General features: G+C 40.2%; 1 protein-coding gene and 1 long non-coding RNA gene across 2 annotated transcripts in view; both read right to left on the reverse strand.

The window, feature by feature from the left end:
* The window catches only part of LOC114460586 (uncharacterized), a 20,455-nt gene extending 18,001 nt beyond the window's left edge, over window positions 1-2,454 (reverse strand). The window contains exon 1 of the long non-coding RNA XR_003673683.1: window positions 2,442-2,454. This is a non-coding gene — a long non-coding RNA (uncharacterized LOC114460586). The remainder of the gene's footprint in view (window positions 1-2,441) is intronic.
* Window positions 2,455-16,257: 13,803 nt separating this feature from the next.
* LOC114460531 (uncharacterized) lies at window positions 16,258-19,163 on the reverse strand. The gene is made up of 4 exons (XM_028442407.1): window positions 19,097-19,163; window positions 18,678-19,034; window positions 16,539-16,811; window positions 16,258-16,361 (listed from the first exon to the last, which is right to left on the reverse strand). The coding sequence occupies exons 1-4, from the start codon at window positions 19,134-19,136 to the stop codon at window positions 16,258-16,260; spliced, it is 774 nt and encodes a 257-aa protein (XP_028298208.1). The 5' UTR covers window positions 19,137-19,163.
* Window positions 19,164-19,480: the final 317 nt, after the last annotated feature.

Genomic DNA, 19,480 nt, shown 5'->3' on the forward strand with positions numbered 1-19,480 from the left:
GGAGGGGCATGTTACCAGGGCTCCTCCCACCTGACCCTACTGCGCAGACTCTGGTTCCAAATGACGTTGCATTAGCAAGATGGCACCGCCCCCACTGAATATTCTCTCCAGTTTGAATGTGTTCATCATATTTGATCTAGTTTTTAGGGTCAAACTAACCCTTGACTCTGACAGTTTATATATGTTAGATCTGATTGTAGCGTACGATCACGTCAACATTAATAAATACTGAAGTTTATGTGAATTTGGTCGAACGCTCAGATCTGAACAAACCAACGTATGATAAATGAGAACCAATGAACCCAACCTGGCAACACAGATTCTACAGTGTTTGCCTTTCATTTCTGTTACATGTTTTACAGTCACACCCTTAGACGCACACACACACACACATGCACACACACACACACACACATACACACACACGCACACACACACGCACACACGCACACACACACACACACACACACACACACACTAAATAGTAACAGAACTTATTCTTAAATGACGGTGGCTGAAAAGCGTAAAACACAAATGTTAAACAGATTGACACAGTCACATTGTGAGTGTAAAATTGTTTCTATATTTGTTAATGTGTTGTCTGGGTTTAATTTCAAAATAAAATACTGTACCTCCAGTGGGTCCAGTTCAGACTCTACACAAAAACCAAGCTCATATTCAGACTCAGGGAGACCAGACTTTTGTGTTGATACCATGTAAACATGTATACTGTACGTACTGTATATATGTGATTCAACCATGGATAAATATCATATTTATATATGAAATACCATTTTAAAACAGAGAGGTCTGGTTCCCCTGAGTACGAACATGAGCTGGTTTTCAGGTAGAGTTTGAAATAGGTTGATGTTTTCCTCTGTCAATACGCCTTGAACACAGTATTTTTATTTTATTTATTTTTATTTTTATTTATTCAGTTTATTTCCGACATGGTTACATTCACTTTTTTTACATTTTTTTTTTTGTACATGCTGAAAAAGGAGACGAGAGAAGCAGTTTGCTTATCTGGGTCCCGTCCCCTTTTGAAAATAACTCCACCATCTTTTCTGTTTTATTTCACACACACATTAACAAATATAAAAACACTTTTACATTCACAATGTGTTTTTGTAAATCTGTTTAACATTTGTAAAGTGTTTTGTATTTCTCAGCCATAAAAAACACACAAAATACTACAAATATGTTCAAAATAAAAATTCATCAGCAGAATAAATACTTTAAAATAATCAAGTATTTGTACTTGAGTACTTCCCATTTCTAGAAGTGATTAAACTCACCTGCATAGATGAAATTAATAATACATGAGAGGATCATCAGCGCTCTAATACGGATATCCATAATAAAATTTATACATGGCACTGAGCACTGAACACTGATATATATACAGTACCAAAGGAGGAGGGGCTTAGGGCTTAGGGCGGGACATACCTGCTGAGGGTGGAACTTGAACATTCTTTATGACATTTAGTGTGTGTGTGATGAACTGCTGTCCTGTCCAGGGTGGACCTGCCTAACGCTCTATGAGAGCTGGAGATAGATATAGATAATGCTGTAATAGACTGTTCATTGGTGAACATGTTGTCGTCTTATTTTGAAGGGACACACATAGAGACATTAGATCATAAAACCCAGAGATGTTCTACACCAGATTAAAGCTAAACACATCATTACCATCTGTTGTCCCTGGTAACATGTATAAAACATACAATAACATGTATTTAATTACAATAGTAAAATGTTTAAAAACAATCAGAATATGCACTGTCCCACGCACACACACACCTGTAAAAACAAAGCCACTTTTTATTTGTTTATTGTCCACATATCTGCTGCTGTCAACGTCTAACAAAGCAGAGATGAACGTTTCCTTGGAGATCCATTAAAACAGGCTGGACTGGATTTATAAATATATGTGTGTGTGATTCATATATACAGTAGCAGGAATAGTTTGTTCTGATGTTTCCTGTAACGACAGGTTTAGACATGAAAGTAAAAAATCAGTCTGTGTTTAATCTGAACTTTTAAACTGATTTAATGCAGGAAATGAAACATTATTGTCTGTACTTTACATTTCTACATAGACATAAAATATGTAAGAAACCGACCATATCATCAATAAATGACAGATATCAGTTCCAATAACATCTACACTTTACATTTCCTAGATTTTGTGACAAATTTATATTTAATTAAGGGAAAAATTGAAGGATTTGTAGGAATTTTGAGTTTTTTTCCAACAGTTTAATATTAAAAATGACTGAAATCATGTGATATAATCACCAGGAAAACTGTGAGAACCTGTAAATATTAATAAATATTACTGACTTTCATTTCCACAATAATTCATCTTTATTTTCTCCTGGGGCTGAATTGGATCCTCCAAAGGGCCGGATTTGGCCCCCAGACCATGAGTTTGACACAAATGTTCTAACAGATTCATGCTGCTGTGACTGTGTCTGTAGTTTCACAATAAAAGTCCAATGAGAGTGTTAAAACAGCTTTTATTTTGGTAAGTCTTGGAGCTGTGCGTATTTTCACAATAAGAGTCTCCACAGGAAGTACAGACACTGAACAACTGACCGTCTCAACCAGCTCACAGCTGATGCTCTGTGGTGACATCAGCAATGACATCATCATAGTCATCCTCCAATCCCTGAGCAGGTGGACTCATCACCATGGAGACGGGACTGGAGCTTCCTGTAGAGATCACATGATCAGTTACAGACACACCTACAAACACACACCTACAGACCTACAGACACACATACCTGCAGACACACACACAGATCTACAGACAGATCTACAGACATACATACCTACAGACACCAAAAGACACACAGATCTACAGAAAAACAAACTTACAGACACACCTACAGACAGACCTACAGACACACACACCTACAGAAACACATACCTGCAGACACACACACAGATCTACAGACAGACCTACAGACACACATACATACAGACACAAAGATCTACAGACACACAGATCTACAGACAGACAGACCTACAGACACACACACACACACACACATGCACACACACACAATAACACAGTAACACACACAATAACACAGTAACACACACAATAACACAGTAACACACGCACACACACACACACACACACACACACACACTGATCTTACCAGTGATGGTGATGTTGATTCTCTCACTAGTTTCTCCATCTCTGTTCTCACACCAGTACTCTCCAGTTTCCAGGAGAGTTAAAAACTCAATATAACATGAGGAGTTTCCAGGTTCTCCCCATCCACTGTCCACACTGGACCTCCCGTCCATCTCTGCTCCTCCAGGTGATGTTTGATGGGTGAAGGTCACAGCTCAGAGTCACAGAGTCTCCAGAGAAGAACTGGGAGCTGCTGGGCCTCACAGTGATGAGCTGGTGTGATGGACTGGTGTCCCAGTCGGTGGATGCTGGGAGCAGTGGGAGGAGCTCTTTGTCACCTGGTTGTTGTTGTTGTGAGGCAAACATCAGCAGTGAGCTCAGACCTGAGGAGGAAAGCTGTTAGTGGGAGTTTAGGTGGAAGGACACAAGGAGAACTTCTACTCACACAGCAGACACAGAGCTTCCTCCATGGTGCCTCGTAACATCACAGCTCACACTCAGAGACAAGACTCCGCCCCTTCCTCTGAACCAGTGTGGTTTGGTCTGTGCAGCCTCTCACTCTCACACAGGAAACAGCAGGACGTCCTGTGTGCAGTGACATTAAGTTATTCTAGTCCTTCACTGACTGTTGGTTCCATCTGTGGTTAATCATGAGAGTCCTTCTACTTATTGTCTCTCCCTGGTAACCACCCACCACCACATACCCCCACCGCTCAACCCTGTCTTTCAGTGACTAACGAGGGGTGGAGCCACCTGATCAGGAGCTGCTGATTGGTTCTTCTCTGCTGTGTAGGACCAATCATCTCTGGAGCCAGTTTTTATAAGGACTGCTAGATGGTCTCTATCTATCTACTACATGTGTTGGTTTAGAAACCACTTCTGTTGGTCATTATAAGGAGGTACAGGATTCAGACCAGTTGGGTACCCTACATTTACAGCACGTAGGTAACGTTGAGGTTAGTACCAGATTAGATAGTCAGCCTTTAAGTTCTTTTTGTTTCTGCTGTGATTAGAGAGGTTGATAGACTGAGGTTTGGTTTTGTCAATTATACTGATTTAGAACAACCTATTGGTTCCTACCTCCCCCACATCTGGATTAAAAGTGCTCTGCTGATAAATAAAAGGCTTGTTTGTCTTTGTTGTGGTTCTTCAGTTGTGTCTGTCTGTTTACAGTCTACCTTTTTGTGGGTGCAGCACTAGGTCCATCAGGTGTTGGAAGGTGGTCCTTAACAACACAAATGGAAACGTGACTAATTGGTACAAACTGTATGGAATGGAGAAGGTTGATTTTCCTCAGACTCTGGAGATAAGAGAATCTGCCAGTATCCCTTAGTTAAAAACCGGTCCAGGAGGTCATCAACCTGGGGCATAAGATATTCATCACACAGTGACACTTAATTTACCTCCTGACAGTCCACACAGAAACATGTTTATGCTGAGGTAGTCTGTAGGGTCCAGAACATATCGTTACCCTGGGGTGTGTCTATTTTGCTGAAATATAACTGGAACAAAGCATGGAGAGAACCAGCCATAATCACCCAGCCAAGCATCGGTGAAGAGATCTTCTAAAGATCCAGACTCAGATACTTGCTGACAGCAGTCCTCTTTTCATTGTTACCAAAGACAATCACCTCCATCTTGTCATGGTTTAGTTGAAGGAACTTTTCACTCATCCATCAGTTTACTTTTTCTAAGCAGTCACACAACACCTCAATGGGACCATAGTCATCTGGGTTCAGTGATAGATATAGTTGTGTGTCATCTGCATAGCTCTGATAATCAACCTTACAGTTGTGTAAAATGTGTCCTAAAGGAAGCATATAAAGGCTAAACAGAAGAGGTCCAAGAACAGATCCCTGAGGAACCCCACAGGACATTGGTAATCTGTCAGATTCAAAGTTTACTATGTTTACAAAATAACTTTGATCCTCCAAGTAGAACTTAAACCATTACTTTAACATTTAGTCCAACCCATGTTTACAATCTGTGCAACAACATTGTATGATCTACAGTGTCAAATGTAGACTTAGATCCAACAGAATGAGAACAGATACTTTTCCTGAATCAGTGTTCAACCTTATGTCATTGATCACTTTGATCAGATCAGTTTCTGTGCTGTGATGAGAACCAAAACCTGACTGAAATTGATCAAATATTTTGTTGAATGTTAAGAATTGACTCAGTTGGTTGAAGACCACCTTCTCAATGATCTTGGCCATGAATGGAAGGTTCTGATTGGTCTATAGTTAGCCAGTATAGAGGCATCCAGTGTTCTCTTTTTTAACAGAGGTTTCACAGCAGCTACTTTCAGGGATTTTGGTACGGTGCCTGATTGGAATGAGCAGTTAATTATCTGACACAAATCAGTGATAAATGACTTTACAACAGTTTTAAAGAAGTTTGAGGGGTTTGTGTCAAGGCAACACGTTGATGGATTCAGCTGCTGAACAGTTTCCTCTATTGTTTTTGGGTTCACTGTAATAAACTCTAACATTGTAGTTGACTCATCCCTCAGTGGTTGAAGCTGTTCAAGCTTTTTGTTATTTTGCTGGTTTGTTCTGATGTTTGACCTTATTGATTGTATTTTTTCATTGAAATATACAGAAAATTCATTGCATTTTCCAGCTGACAGTAATTCAGGGGCTATCTGATCTGAGGGGTTGTGAGCTTTTCAATTACAGAAAACAACGTGCGAGAGTTGTTGACTTTTAGTAATAATTTCAGAAAAGTATTGCTGCCTTGCTTTGAACAAGCCATCATTGAATTTTTTCAGACTTATTTTGTTGAGGTGTTGTGTGACTGCTTAGAAAAAGTAAACTGCTGGATGAGTGAAAACTTCCTTCAACTAAACCATGACAAGACGGAGGTGATTGTCTTTGGTAACAAGGAAAAGAGGACTGCTGTCAGCAATTATCTTGAGTCTCGATCTTTAAAAGCTAAAGACCAAGTCAAAAACCTTGGTGTTCTGATTGACTCAGATCTGACATTCAGCATCAGATCAAATCTATCACAAAAACAGCCTTCTACCACCTAAAGAACATCTCCAGAGTGAAAGGTTTAATGACTCAGAAAGATCAGGAGAAACTGGTCCATGCTTTTATCTCCAGCAGACTGGACTATTGTAATGGTCTTCTGACAGGAATCCCCCAAAAGAGCATCAAACAGCTACAGCTGGTTCAGAACGCTGCAGCTCGGGTCTTAACCAGAACAAAGAGGTCAGAGCACATTACTCCAGTCTTTACACTGGCTCCCAGTCAGCCTCAGAATAGACTTTAAAGTTCTGCTGCTGGTGTATAAATCTGTGAATGAGTTTGGTCCAGAATACATCAGTGACATGTTAGTCAGGTATGAACCCAGCAGGTCTCTCAGATCTATGGACACAGATCAGATAGTGGAGCCCAGAGTTCACAGTAAACATGGTGATGCTGCTTTTAGTTGTTATGCTGCAAAGAAGTGGAACAAACTGCCAGCGGAGCTGAAGTCAGCATCCAATGTGAACATTTTTAAATCAAAGTTAAAGGCACTTTTTTTCTCTACTGCATATGATTGAGAGAGAGCTTTTTTGTCATGTTGTTGATGTAATGATGATTTTACTGATGATTTTAATTGATTTTACTGATGATTTTAATTGTTCTTATTGATTTAAATGTTCTTATTGATTTTAAACAATTGAATGTTTTATCATGTAAAGCACATTGAGTTGCCTTGAGTATGAAATGCGCTATATAAATAAATTTGCCTTGCCTTGCCTTGCCTATAGTTCTAGATGAATTTGGAGTTTTGTTGATCTCCATTTACGCTCAGCTCTTCTACAGTCAGATTTCAAATTCTGCATTATCTCAGTCCTCCTCCAAGGTGTTTTCTGTGTGTTTGGTTTTCTCTTAGTTTTGATTGGAGCCACCACATCTATGACATCACAGACTTTTGTATTAAACTCTGTCTGTTAGTACCTGTTAGTATTCTAGCTGCAACATTCTGAATTAACTGGAGACTTTTTAGTGACTTACTAGGACATCCTGACAGTATAGAGTTACAATAATCTAATCTAGATGTAACACATGCATGGATTAGTTTTTCAGCATCATTCTGGGTCAAGATATTCCTGATTTTATAGATATTACAGAGGTAGAAGAAGGCTGTCCTTGTGATTTGTTTAATATGAGAAGGATAAGTCAGTATCAAAGATAATGTCTATGTTTATTACTGTGGTGCTGGGTGACAGAGTGATGTCATCTAGAGACACTATTTACTCTGATAATTTATCTCTGAGGTGTTTTGGACCAAATAAAATCACTTTGGTTTTATCCTGGTTAAGAAGGAGAAAGTTATGACTCATCCAGGATGTGATGTCATTAAGACAAACCTGGAGTTTTAATAACTGATGAGTTTCATCTGATTTCATTGAGAGATAAAGCTGTGTATCATCTGCATAGCAATGGAAATGTATATAATGTTCTCTGATAATGTTACCTAGTGGAAGCATATATAATGTAATGAGTATTGGTCCTAAAACTGAACCTTGTGGAACTCCATGATTAACTCTGGCTGAGGACAGATTATTAACATGAACAAAGTGGTTCTGTCTGATAGGTAGGATTTAAACCAACCCAGCGCTGTTTCTTTAATCCCAGTCTCTGCAGCAGTAGATGATGATCCACTGTATCAAAGGCTGCACTGAGATCTAAGATCATTAGAACTGAGACCAACCCTCTGTCTGAGGCTAAGAGGAGATCATTGGTTACTGTTACTAAGACAGTCTCTGTGCTGTGATTGGCTCTAAAGCCAGACTGAAAGTTCTCTATAAATTGTTCCTATGTAGGTGATCACATAGTTGACCTGTGATGACTTTTTCAATCATTTTAGAAACAAAGGTAGATTAGATATTGGTCTATAACTGGACAAGTTACTTTGATCAAAGGTTGTTTTTAAGGAGATGTTTGATTACATTGGTTTTAAAGGCCTGTGGTTCATAACCTGTTACTAGAGATGTGTTAATGTAGTTCATCATATTAGTGCTGATTAGTGGAAGAACATCTTTAAATAGTGGAGATGGGATTGGATCTAAAATCGATCTCAGTACGAGGTAAACTCAGTCCGTGTCACCTTTAATGCTAAACATGATTTAAAACATCCAAGGAAACGGTCTGGCTAAAAGAAAAAAACAAAAACTGGTAAAACCTTTTGGTACGGTTGCCGTATCCATAATGACATTCAATCCGCACGCGGCGCCCGTTTAGGTCACGTGACTAAGACTAAACCTTACCCTAAACCTAACCCTAAAAATGGTTGCGATTTTGGGTTATAACCTAATTCTAACCCTAAAACACTACGTATCTGTACTTCGGTAACCGTACCAATAGCATGGGGGGGGGGGGGGGGGGGGGGGGGGGGGTTGTCTGTACGGCAACCGTACAAATAGACACTTTCAAAACTTTTTCAGCTAGCTAACAGCTAGCTAGCTAGCCTAGCTGCCCCGCAGCAGTCACTAATAAGTAATAAATCTGTGCTGGATTATTTTCACTTCTCAGTTTCAGATCATTTAGACACAAACATCACCAACCTGGACCTTCTAATGGTCTTATTAAAACATACACATGGACTAAACCAGCCTGTAACATAATGTGATTATAATTTAGTTTAAATTTGCTTTCTTCTTTTTCTTCTTCTCCAGTTACTCTCATCTAAAACAGGGGTTCTCAACCATGAGGTCAGGACCCCATTTGGGGTCGTGAGACAGCGGGAGGGGGTCACCAGAGAAACTAAGAATATTTTCTGAACAATTTGAGCCCAATTTTATTTGATTTTACTCTTTTTCTACAACTCCACCAACTCACCATATTTTAACCTATTTTCATCACTTTCCATATTTTTGCTCCTTTTAATGTATTTTTGCTACATTTTTCACATTTCTGACACTTCTACATCACATTTTAATGACTTTTCTCTACATATTTTCTACTTTCCAGACATGTTCATCACTTATAAACCATTTTTACCACTTTTACACCTAATGTCACATATGTTGACCTATTATTGTCACTTTTAACCTCTTTTCACCAGATTTCATTTCCTGCTTATTTTTCTCATGACCATTATTTGCCAGTTTGACACTTTGAACCATTTTTATTAGTGATTAAAACCAGGATTTCCATCTTTAAGATGTCTATAATAATAATAAACATTACTGGATAACAGTGGATATTATTCAGATGAATAAATAAATGTGGTTATCACAGATTCATAGAACAATAGACCATCATTTTACTGACTTTATGGATGGACCCCAAAAATCTCTCCTTTATTCCCCCTTATAGATGGTCCTGTCTCCACATGACTGTTCTTCTGTGTTCATGCCTGTGTTCAACCATCTTCAGCTCTCTAGGACCTTTATTTTGAAAAGGTTGAGAACCACTGCTTTAAGAGAGGGTTAGGTTTACTTTGTTTAAACTTTTTCCTGATTGTAGTTTTTTTAAATTGTTTTGTTTGTTAGTTTCAATTTCTGTGTTTTCTATAAATATCAGGATTATTACACAATTAAATGAAAAAAGATATTTCAGTTTTTAAAAGTAAAACTCATGGACTAGAATCAGATGTAAGTCATTAGAAACATTAGTGACTAAATGACGTTGGTTCTGTTGTGGCACTAATCACTCAGTAGAGGTCACTGTTCTGCAGAGGAAGTTTAAACACTGGCGTTAGGGTTTGGTGTGGGTGTGGACCCAAATGCAAGGAGAGAAGGAGGCAGGATAGATGCATATCATTCCTGGAACCGGTCCATGTTTGTTCCTCAAAGCAAAATCCAAAAACAAACTCAAATCCAAAACAGGAGGGAGCAGGAGCAGACACAGCAGGACACGAGGAGGGATACAACAAACCTGACAACATCAACGAACAAGCAACCACACTGTGCCCAGGCACTCAGTTAAATAGTGGAGGAGGCCTGATTGGGAATGGGCCACACCTGGGTGGAAACATGAGGGAGCTAAACAATCACCAACCAAGCACACAGACATCACTGGGGGGAGGAGCCACAAGCAGGAACACCTGAAACATAGACAAGAGTTAAGCACATGACTAGACTCAAAATAAACAAAGACACAGAATAACTAAACTAACCAACAGATCATGACAACTAGGTTATTTAAAAAGAAGTTAAAATAGATAGATATAGATAACAGAAGTTTATTATTTACAGTAGAGAATCAAATCAGAGCTAATGAGAGAATCTACAGCACGGTCCTGTTTACAAAGGTAGAAGGATTTTAGATCTTTGAATTCTTTTCAATGTTTTATGGAAAAACAAACCATTCTATCAGAAAAGAGGTCACCTGTAATCAGAGGAAATCATTCACTTTTCATACTGAATAATATCTTTAGATTCATTATTCATTTGTTGATTACTCAGAGAATAGTCTAATGTATGGAACATTATCACCTAATTATTCATTTGATCATATGAGTGAGTTTAAGTTTAAATGAAATTCTAAAAATGTCACTAGCTCTTGTCACGGCAAATTTACGGTTGACCTCATTTGGAGACATGATTTATTGCTCTGGTTGAGTGATGGAGTCCAGGCGAGGCATTGATGATTTTATAAAAAAGGTTTATTATAAAACTAAGTAAAAAAAGAGTACAAAGTGGAACAAAAATTGGTGACCGAACGGCCGGACGTTCGAAGGCAGAGTGAAACACAATTCTAAAACATCACGTATATCCCCCCTCAGTCCCCCCTCCCTCCTCCCCCTGGGAGATAAAGATAGAGAGAGAAAGGGAGGAGGTGAGGACAGAGGGTGAAAAGAGACAGTTTCTTCTTTGGGTCAAAACAACCAGTTCTCTGGTATCTGCTGATTGTCGTGAGTTTCGGAGGTGTGTGCGTGTATGGTGTTTGTGTGTATGAATGGATGTGTATGGGGTGTGTATGTGTGACTATGTGAGTGTGTAAGCATGTGAGTGCGTACACAGAGGGTGCCTCTGCGTCTCGACCTTGTGAGATTGCTTTGGGAAGACATCATGTGCTTTTGAAGAGATGGCCTGACCCAGAGCTAAAAGCAAAGTTGAAGGCATGAAAATAAGGCAATGGAAAGTTACAACCCAAGGCTTAAGGATTAAAATATATAAGTAAATATATTATTAAGCATAACTAATAATTTTGCCACAACAGAACTAAGATATAATAATGTGTTTATACAAGTTAAATCTAACAGTGGAAAATACAACACTGCCAATAGAACTAACAACAGCTGGATTAACCTTGATGTAGAGACAAAACAAGCTGCAAACTTTTGTGTCCAAAAGAGACATTCCCGAGTGGTGACATTATGGATGAAAAGGGAAAAACATGAGACATGGAACATGGAAGTAGAACCTTCACCTCCTAATGTGTGCAGTGAGAGTCTTAATAACTAAAGTTACACAAAGACAAGAAGAACCAACACACAGAGGTAGAGAGAAGCTCTCAGTTCCTCTGATGTGTTCTTATCTCCATACTGGTTCTGCTTCTCTGATGTTTCTGTAGAGCAGAAAGAGGAGTGAGGTTCTCTCCAACATCTTATGAAGATGAAGAAGAAACTAAACTCAGACTCACCTGGAGGACCAACTCTCAGACTGATGGAACTGACTGGATCTACACCAAGAACTGATCTCTGCTGACGAGGTGAGTTTCTCTGGAAGACTCGACACTCATAGGTTCCTTCATCATCTGCTGACACGTTCTTCAGAATCAAACTGATGTTTCTGTTCTTCATCTGTAGATCTACTCTGTCTCTGTAGGACTGGAGCTGATATTCTGGATCAAGTTGTTTGTCTCTGTACAGGAGAACGCATCCATCCTTCAGATCAGTTCTGCTCCATTCTACTACGATGATGGTTTCTCCATCAGGAGCTTCACAAGGTAGAGTGACATCATGTCCAGATTCTACTGAGATGATCCTTTGGTCTGAGGAGAAACAACAGAGCAGAGAGATTGAACAGCCAATCAGAGCCAAAGATCAGCGGTCAGATGTTGCTGTTATTAATTACTGTTATAAATGTGTTAGTTATCAATAGTTATTTTGTAAGATTTGAAGAAGAATAGTCCAAATTTTGGACTATTTGGGGCTGTGAACACAATCATGAGAGTTTCTGATGTTTATGGCTGAGGTGCTGTTCCCTTTCCTAACAGATGGAATGTACCAGTAGATGGGCTGGGTCCTCGGCTCCTTGGTGCTTTCTCAGGTGTGTATGTGGGGGGCGGTGGCTGCCTCTCGGCTTGATGTCTTGGGGGCGTCTGGAAGGCTGCTCGGCCATGGGGGGGTGGTCTGGGGCTCCTTGGCCCCCGCTCTTTCTGCTGGCCTGGCTGCATCTTCGGGTCAGGGGCATCACTTGGGTTTACAGTGGTGGTTCTTACACATACATTGGTCTACGATGCACTGGTATGTCTTAGACTGTGGATAAAACTGGTACTGGGCTTAACTTTAGGGTCCCACCGGACCCTACTGCGCAAACTCCAAATGACGTTGAATTAGCAAGATGGAACCACCCCTAAGCACCGTATTTAGGCTTCAAGAACGTTGAGTGGGAGGAGCTACAGTACACGCCCACTGGTTTGACCTATGTCTATAATCAGCTGTAAAATACACTAATAATAATTATCTATCACCTAATTAGTTTCTCATCTATTAATTACCTCGTTAGGCTTCCTAATCAATGATTATATTAATATTTATATTTATGGTGTGGATGTCTGAGCCTCTTTTCTGTCACTATACCCATAAATTTCCAATTTATTTCAAATTTCAAATTTATTTATTGGAGGATATGCCCCTTGAGATGGAACATCTCGTTTTCGAGGGGGTCCTCAAGACCGGGTTATATTGTTTTCTTCAAATATTGAAATGGTCTAAACAGTATATAAAAAAAATATTTTTATGAATTTTACTTTTTATTTTTCACGACTTACTGAATGTTGTTTTCAGTTTGAATGTGTTCATCATATATGATCTAGTTTTTAGGGTCTAATTGATGCCTTATCTCAGTAAAAATCCCACAATTTTTTCATTTTTATGCCTTGACTCTGACAGTTTATATATGTTAGATCTGATTGTAGCGTACGATCACGTCAACATTAATAAATACTGAAGTTTATGTGAATTTGGTCGAACGCTCAGATCTGAACAAACCAACGTATGATAAATGAGAACCAATGAACCCAACCTGGCAACACAGATTCTACAGTGTTTGCCTTTCATTTCTGTTAAATGTTTTACAGTCACACCCTTAGACGCACACACACACACACACGCACGCACACACACACACACACACACACACACTCTAAATAGTAACAGAATTTATTCTTAAATGACAGTGGCTGAAAAAAACAAAACACTTTTACAAATGTTAAACAGATTGACAAAGTCACATTGTGAGTGTAAAAGTGTTTCTATATTTGTTAATGTGTTGTGTGGGCTTAATTTCAAAATAAAATACTCTGTGTTGAAGGAGGACTGACAGAGGTTACCCTGGAGGAAAACACAGACCTTAAGGGACCTCCAGTGGGTCCAGTTCAGACTCTACACAAAAACAAGCTCATATTCAGACTCAGGGAGACCAGACCTTTCTGTTGATACTGTCGTGACTCCCCAGTTTGTGATGTGGACGATGAAAAAGGTGGTGTAATGTGGAAAAAAGGTCATTGATGAAACTGGCTCGCATAATAACACAAAGTTTATTAAAACAAGCAGAATCAAAAACCAGGGCTGAGACAGAATCCCTGGGAGAACAAAGGAGGTCAAATCATGTTCCCAGGCCAAAAACAGGAGAAAGGCAGAACTCCGGTGAGAGCACTGGTGGCCACATTGTACTCTGAAGAAATCCAGCTTGGTGATCACATACTGTATATAGGCTGACGAGAAATTTGAAACCAACAAGTGAAGTCTAAGGTTTTAGCCTCAAGATAAAGAAAGAAAGCCACAAATGAAGAACTCCCCTGTTTTAGAAATACAGCTGTCAACAGAAGAGAGATAAGCCTGAGGAGTGGCAACTTTCAAGGTTCACAAGTCAATCTACATTCCAACAGCAGGGCTGGATGAGTTTGATAATGAAAGCATGCATCCAAACACCATGACAAGGCAATACTCAACTTTAGGTAAAATGTATATTGCATTAAATTAATATCATATTGGCGCAGACAATACACCTCTATATCATGTATACATGTATACTGTACGTATATATGTGATTCAACCATGGATAAATATCATATTTATATATGAAATACCATTTTAAAACAGAGAGGTCTGGTTCCCCTGAGTACGAACATGAGCTGGTTTTCAGGTAGAGTTTGAAATAGGTTGATGTTTTCCTCTGTCAATACGCCTTGAACACAGTATTTTTATTTTATTTATTTTTATTTTTATTTATTCAGTTTATTTCCGACATGGTTACATTCACTTTTTTTACATTTTTTTTTTTGTACATGCTGAAAAAGGAGACGAGAGAAGCAGTTTGCTTATCTGGGTCCCGTCCCCTTTTGAAAATAACTCCACCATCTTTTCTGTTTTATTTCACACACACATTAACAAATATAAAAACACTTTTACACTCACAATGTGTTTTTGTAAATCTGTTTAACATTTGTAAAGTGTTTTGTATTTCTCAGCCATAAAAAACACACAAAATACTACAAATATGTTCAAAGTAAAAAGTCATCAGCAGAATAAATACTTTAAAATAATCAAGTATTTGTACTTGAGTACTTCCCATTTCTAGAAGTGATTAAACTCACCTGCATAGATGAAATTAATAATACATGAGAGGATCATCAGCGCTCTAATACGGATATCCATAATAAAATTTATACACAGCACTGAGCACTGAACACTGATATATATACAGTACCAAAGGAGGAGGGGCTTAGGGCTTAGGGCGGGACATACCTGCTGAGGGTGGAACTTGAACATTCTTTATGACATTTAGTGTGTGTGTGATGAACTGCTGTCCTGTCCAGGGTGGACCTGCCTAACGCTCTATGAGAGCTGGAGATAGATATAGATAATGCTGTAATAGACTGTTCATTGGTGAACATGTTGTCGTCTTATTTTGAAGGGACACACATAGAGACATTAGATCATAAAACCCAGAGATGTTCTACACCAGATTAAAGCTAAACACATCATTACCATCTGTTGTCCCTGGTAACATGTATAAAACATACAATAACATGTATTTAATTACAATAGTAAAATGTTTAAAAACAATCAGAATATGCACTGTCCCACGCACACACACACCTGTAAAAACAAAGCCACTTTTTATTTGTTTATTGTCCACATATCTGCTGCTGTCAACGTCTAACAAAGCAGAGATGAACGTTTCCTTGGAGATCCATTAAAACAGGCTGGACTGGATTTATAAATATATGTGTGTGTGATTCATATATACAGTAGCAGGAATAGTTTGTTCTGATGTTTCCTGTAACGACAGGTTTAGACATGAAAGTAAAAAATCAGTCTGTGTTTAATCTGAACTTTTAAACTGATTTAATGCAGGAAATGAAACATTATTGTCTCTACTTTACATTTCTACATAGACATAAAATATAAAATATGTAAGAAACCGACCATATCCATCAATAAATGACAGATATCAGTTCCAATAACATCTACACTTTACATTTCCTAGATTTTGTGACAAATTTATACTTAATTAAGGGAAAAATTGTCAAAATTTGAGAAAAATTGAAGGATTTGTAAAATTTTTTTGTTTTTTTCCAACAGTTTAATATTAAAAATGACTGAAATCATGTGATATAATCACCAGGAAAACTGTGAGAACCTGTAAATATTAATAAATATTACTGACTTTCATTTCCACAATAATTCATCTTTATTTTCTCCTGGGGCTGAATTGGATCCTCCAAAGGGCCGCATTTGGCCCCCAGACCATGAGTTTGACACATATGGTCTAAAAGATTCATGCTGCTGTGACTGTGTCTGTAGTTTCACAATAAAAGTCCAATGAGAGTGTTAAAACAGCTTTTATTTTGGTAAGTCTTGGAGCTGTGCGTATTTTCACAATAAGAGTCTCCACAGGAAGTACAGACACTGAACAACTGACCGTCTCAACCAGCTCACAGCTGATGCTCTGTGGTGACATCAGCAATGACATCATCATAGTCATCCTCCAATCCCTGAGCAGGTGGACTCATCACCATGGAGACGGGACTGGAGCTTCCTGTAGAGATCACATGATCAGTTACAGACACACACACAAACACACACCTAAAGACACACACACCTACAGAAAAACAAACTTACAGACACACCTACAGATCTACACACAGACCTACAGACACAGAGACCTACAGATACACAGATCAACTGACAGACACACAGATCTACAGACATCTACCTGTCCTCCTACACACAGACATCATGATCAGAGTGCAGATGCAGTACGGGCAGAACACCACCAGGTGGCAGATCACTCTGACTGGTGATATCAGAGTCTGTGCTGTGGGAGGAGCCTGTGCTGTGGGAGGAGTCAGTGTAGAAGCTGTGATGGAGATCCAGCTGGATTCAGACTGAGCACCACTGATGATGCAGCTGTAGAAGTCCTCATCAGACCTGGAGACCCCAGGGAGGGTCATGTGACCGCTGGGGGAGGTCCCTATGAGGGCGGAGCCTCTGTAGAAAGAAGCGGGGGATGGACGGAGCGGCTTGATCTACACCTCAGAGACACGTCCGGTCCCCCAGCACAGGGAGGACCGGACGCGGGAGGAGGACGGAGGAGGGGAGGACACACACACACACACACCCACACACACCACACACAACACACACATACAGGAAGAACACACAGGAATAACACACACACACAGAAGAACACACACACCACACACACACACACCACCACACAGGAAGAACATTCACACACCACACACACAGAAGAACATAACACACACACACACACACACACACGAGGTACACACACACACACCACACACACTTACAGGAAGAACACACACAACACACACAAACACACACACCACGGAAGAACACACACACAAGAACACACACACAACACATGAAGAACACACACACACACGGAATAACACAACACACACACATAAGAACACACACAAGAACACACCCACACACACACACACAATGAAGACCAAACACACACACACACACACACACACACAGGAGGAACACACATCACACACACACACACACAGGATAGAACACCACCCACACCGCCATCAAGGAAGCACACACACACACAGGAGGAACACACAACCAACACACACACACAGATGGTAACCCACACACACAACACAGGAAGAACACACACACACACACAGGAAGAACACACACAACACACACAGGAGGAACACACACACCACACACAGGAGGAACACACTACACACACACACAGGAAGAACACACAAACCACCACACACACAGGAAGACAACACACACCCACACACCCACACAGAAGAACACACACACACACACACACAGGAGGATAACCCAAACACACAGAAAGAACACACACACACACACACACACACCACAGTGAAGAAACACACACACACACAGGAAGAACACACACACACTACACGGAGGAACACACACACCTCAAGGAAGAAACACACCACACGGAAGAACACACACACACACACACACTCCACGAAGAACACACACACCACACATGAATAAGACACACACACGGGAGGAACACACCCACACACACAGGAAGAACACACACACACCACACACAGAATAACACACACACACACAATTAATAACACACATGCCACACACACACACACACACACACACACACACACACACACACACACACACACACACACACATAGTAACACACACACACACACATAAAACACACACACACACACACAATAACACACACACACACACACAGTAGTAACACACACAGTAGTAACACACACAGTAGTAACACACACACACACACACACAGGAAGAACACACACCACACACACACCACACACACACACACACACACTAATAACACACACACACACACACACACATTAATAACACACACACACACACACACATTAGTAACACACACACACATACACATTAATAACACACACACACACACACACACACATTAATAACACACACACACACACATTAATAACACACACACACACATTAATAACACACACACACACATTAATAACACACACACATTAATAACACACACACACACATTAATAACACACACACACACATTAATAACACACACACACACACACACACACATTAATAACACACACACACACACACAACACACACATTAATAACACACACACACACACGTTAGTAACACACACACACACATTAATAACACACACACATTAATAACACACACACACACATTAATAACACACACACACACATTAATAACACACACACATTAATAACGCGCACACACACAGTAACACACACACACACACACACACATTAATAACACACACACACACACTGATCTTACCAGTGATGGTGATGTTGATTCTCTCACTAGTTTCTCCATCTCTGTTCTCACACCAGTACACTCCAGAGTCCCACATGACCAGGTAGTGAATATAACATGAGGAGTTTACAGGTTCTCCCCACCACTGTCCACACTGAGACTCTCGTTTCCTGGTTGTTCTGCTGATGTTTGATGGGTGAAGGTCACAGCTCAGAGTCACAGAGTCTCCAGAGAAGAACTGGGAGCTGCTGGGCCTCACAGTGATGAGCTGGTGTGATGGACTGGTGTCCCAGTAGGTGGATGCTGGGAGCAGTGGGAGGAGCTCTTTGTCACCTGGTTGTTGTTGTTGTGAGGCAAACATCAGCAGTGAGCTCAGACCTGAGGAGGAAAGCTGTTAGTGGGAGTTTAGGTGGAAGGACACAAGGAGAACTTCTACTCACACAGCAGACACAGAGCTTCCTCCATGGTGCCTCGTAACATCACAGCTCACACTCAGAGACAAGACTCCGCCCCTTCCTCTGAACCAATGTGGCTTGGTCTGTGCAGCCTCTCACTCTCACACAGGAAACAGCAGGACGTCCTGTGTGCAGTGACATTAAGTTATTCTAGTCCTTCACTGACTGCTGGTTCCATCTGTGGTTAATCATGAGAGTCCTTCTACTTATTGTCTCTCCCTGGTAACCACCCACCACCACATACCCCCCCACCGCCCAATTTAGGGCGGGGCATCATCCGGCCGACCCAACTCTCCCCCTCAAACGAGAGAGGAAGTCAGCCCCGACCATCTGAGGTCTATGAACCACCTTGAAGTTAAAAGGATGTAA

Source organism: Gouania willdenowi, unplaced genomic scaffold (genome assembly GCF_900634775.1).
Source record: "Gouania willdenowi unplaced genomic scaffold, fGouWil2.1 scaffold_51_arrow_ctg1, whole genome shotgun sequence".
In the NCBI taxonomy this organism is placed as follows: Eukaryota; Metazoa; Chordata; class Actinopteri; order Blenniiformes; family Gobiesocidae; genus Gouania; species Gouania willdenowi.

What these genes read in the sequence shown, in the direction of transcription:
- LOC114460531 (XM_028442407.1), bottom strand. Translation starts at nt 19,136, where the DNA reads ATGTTACGAGGCACCATGGAGGAAGCTCTGTGTCTGCTGT. An exon ending in AATCAACATCACCATCACTG is followed by an intron (nt 16,812 to 18,677) that starts GTAAGATCAGTG and finishes CTTTCTACAGAG; the next exon opens with GCTCCGCCCTCATAGGGACC. An exon ending in GTCTGTGTGTAGGAGGACAG is followed by an intron (nt 16,362 to 16,538) that starts GTAGATGTCTGT and finishes TGATCTCTACAG; the next exon opens with GAAGCTCCAGTCCCGTCTCC.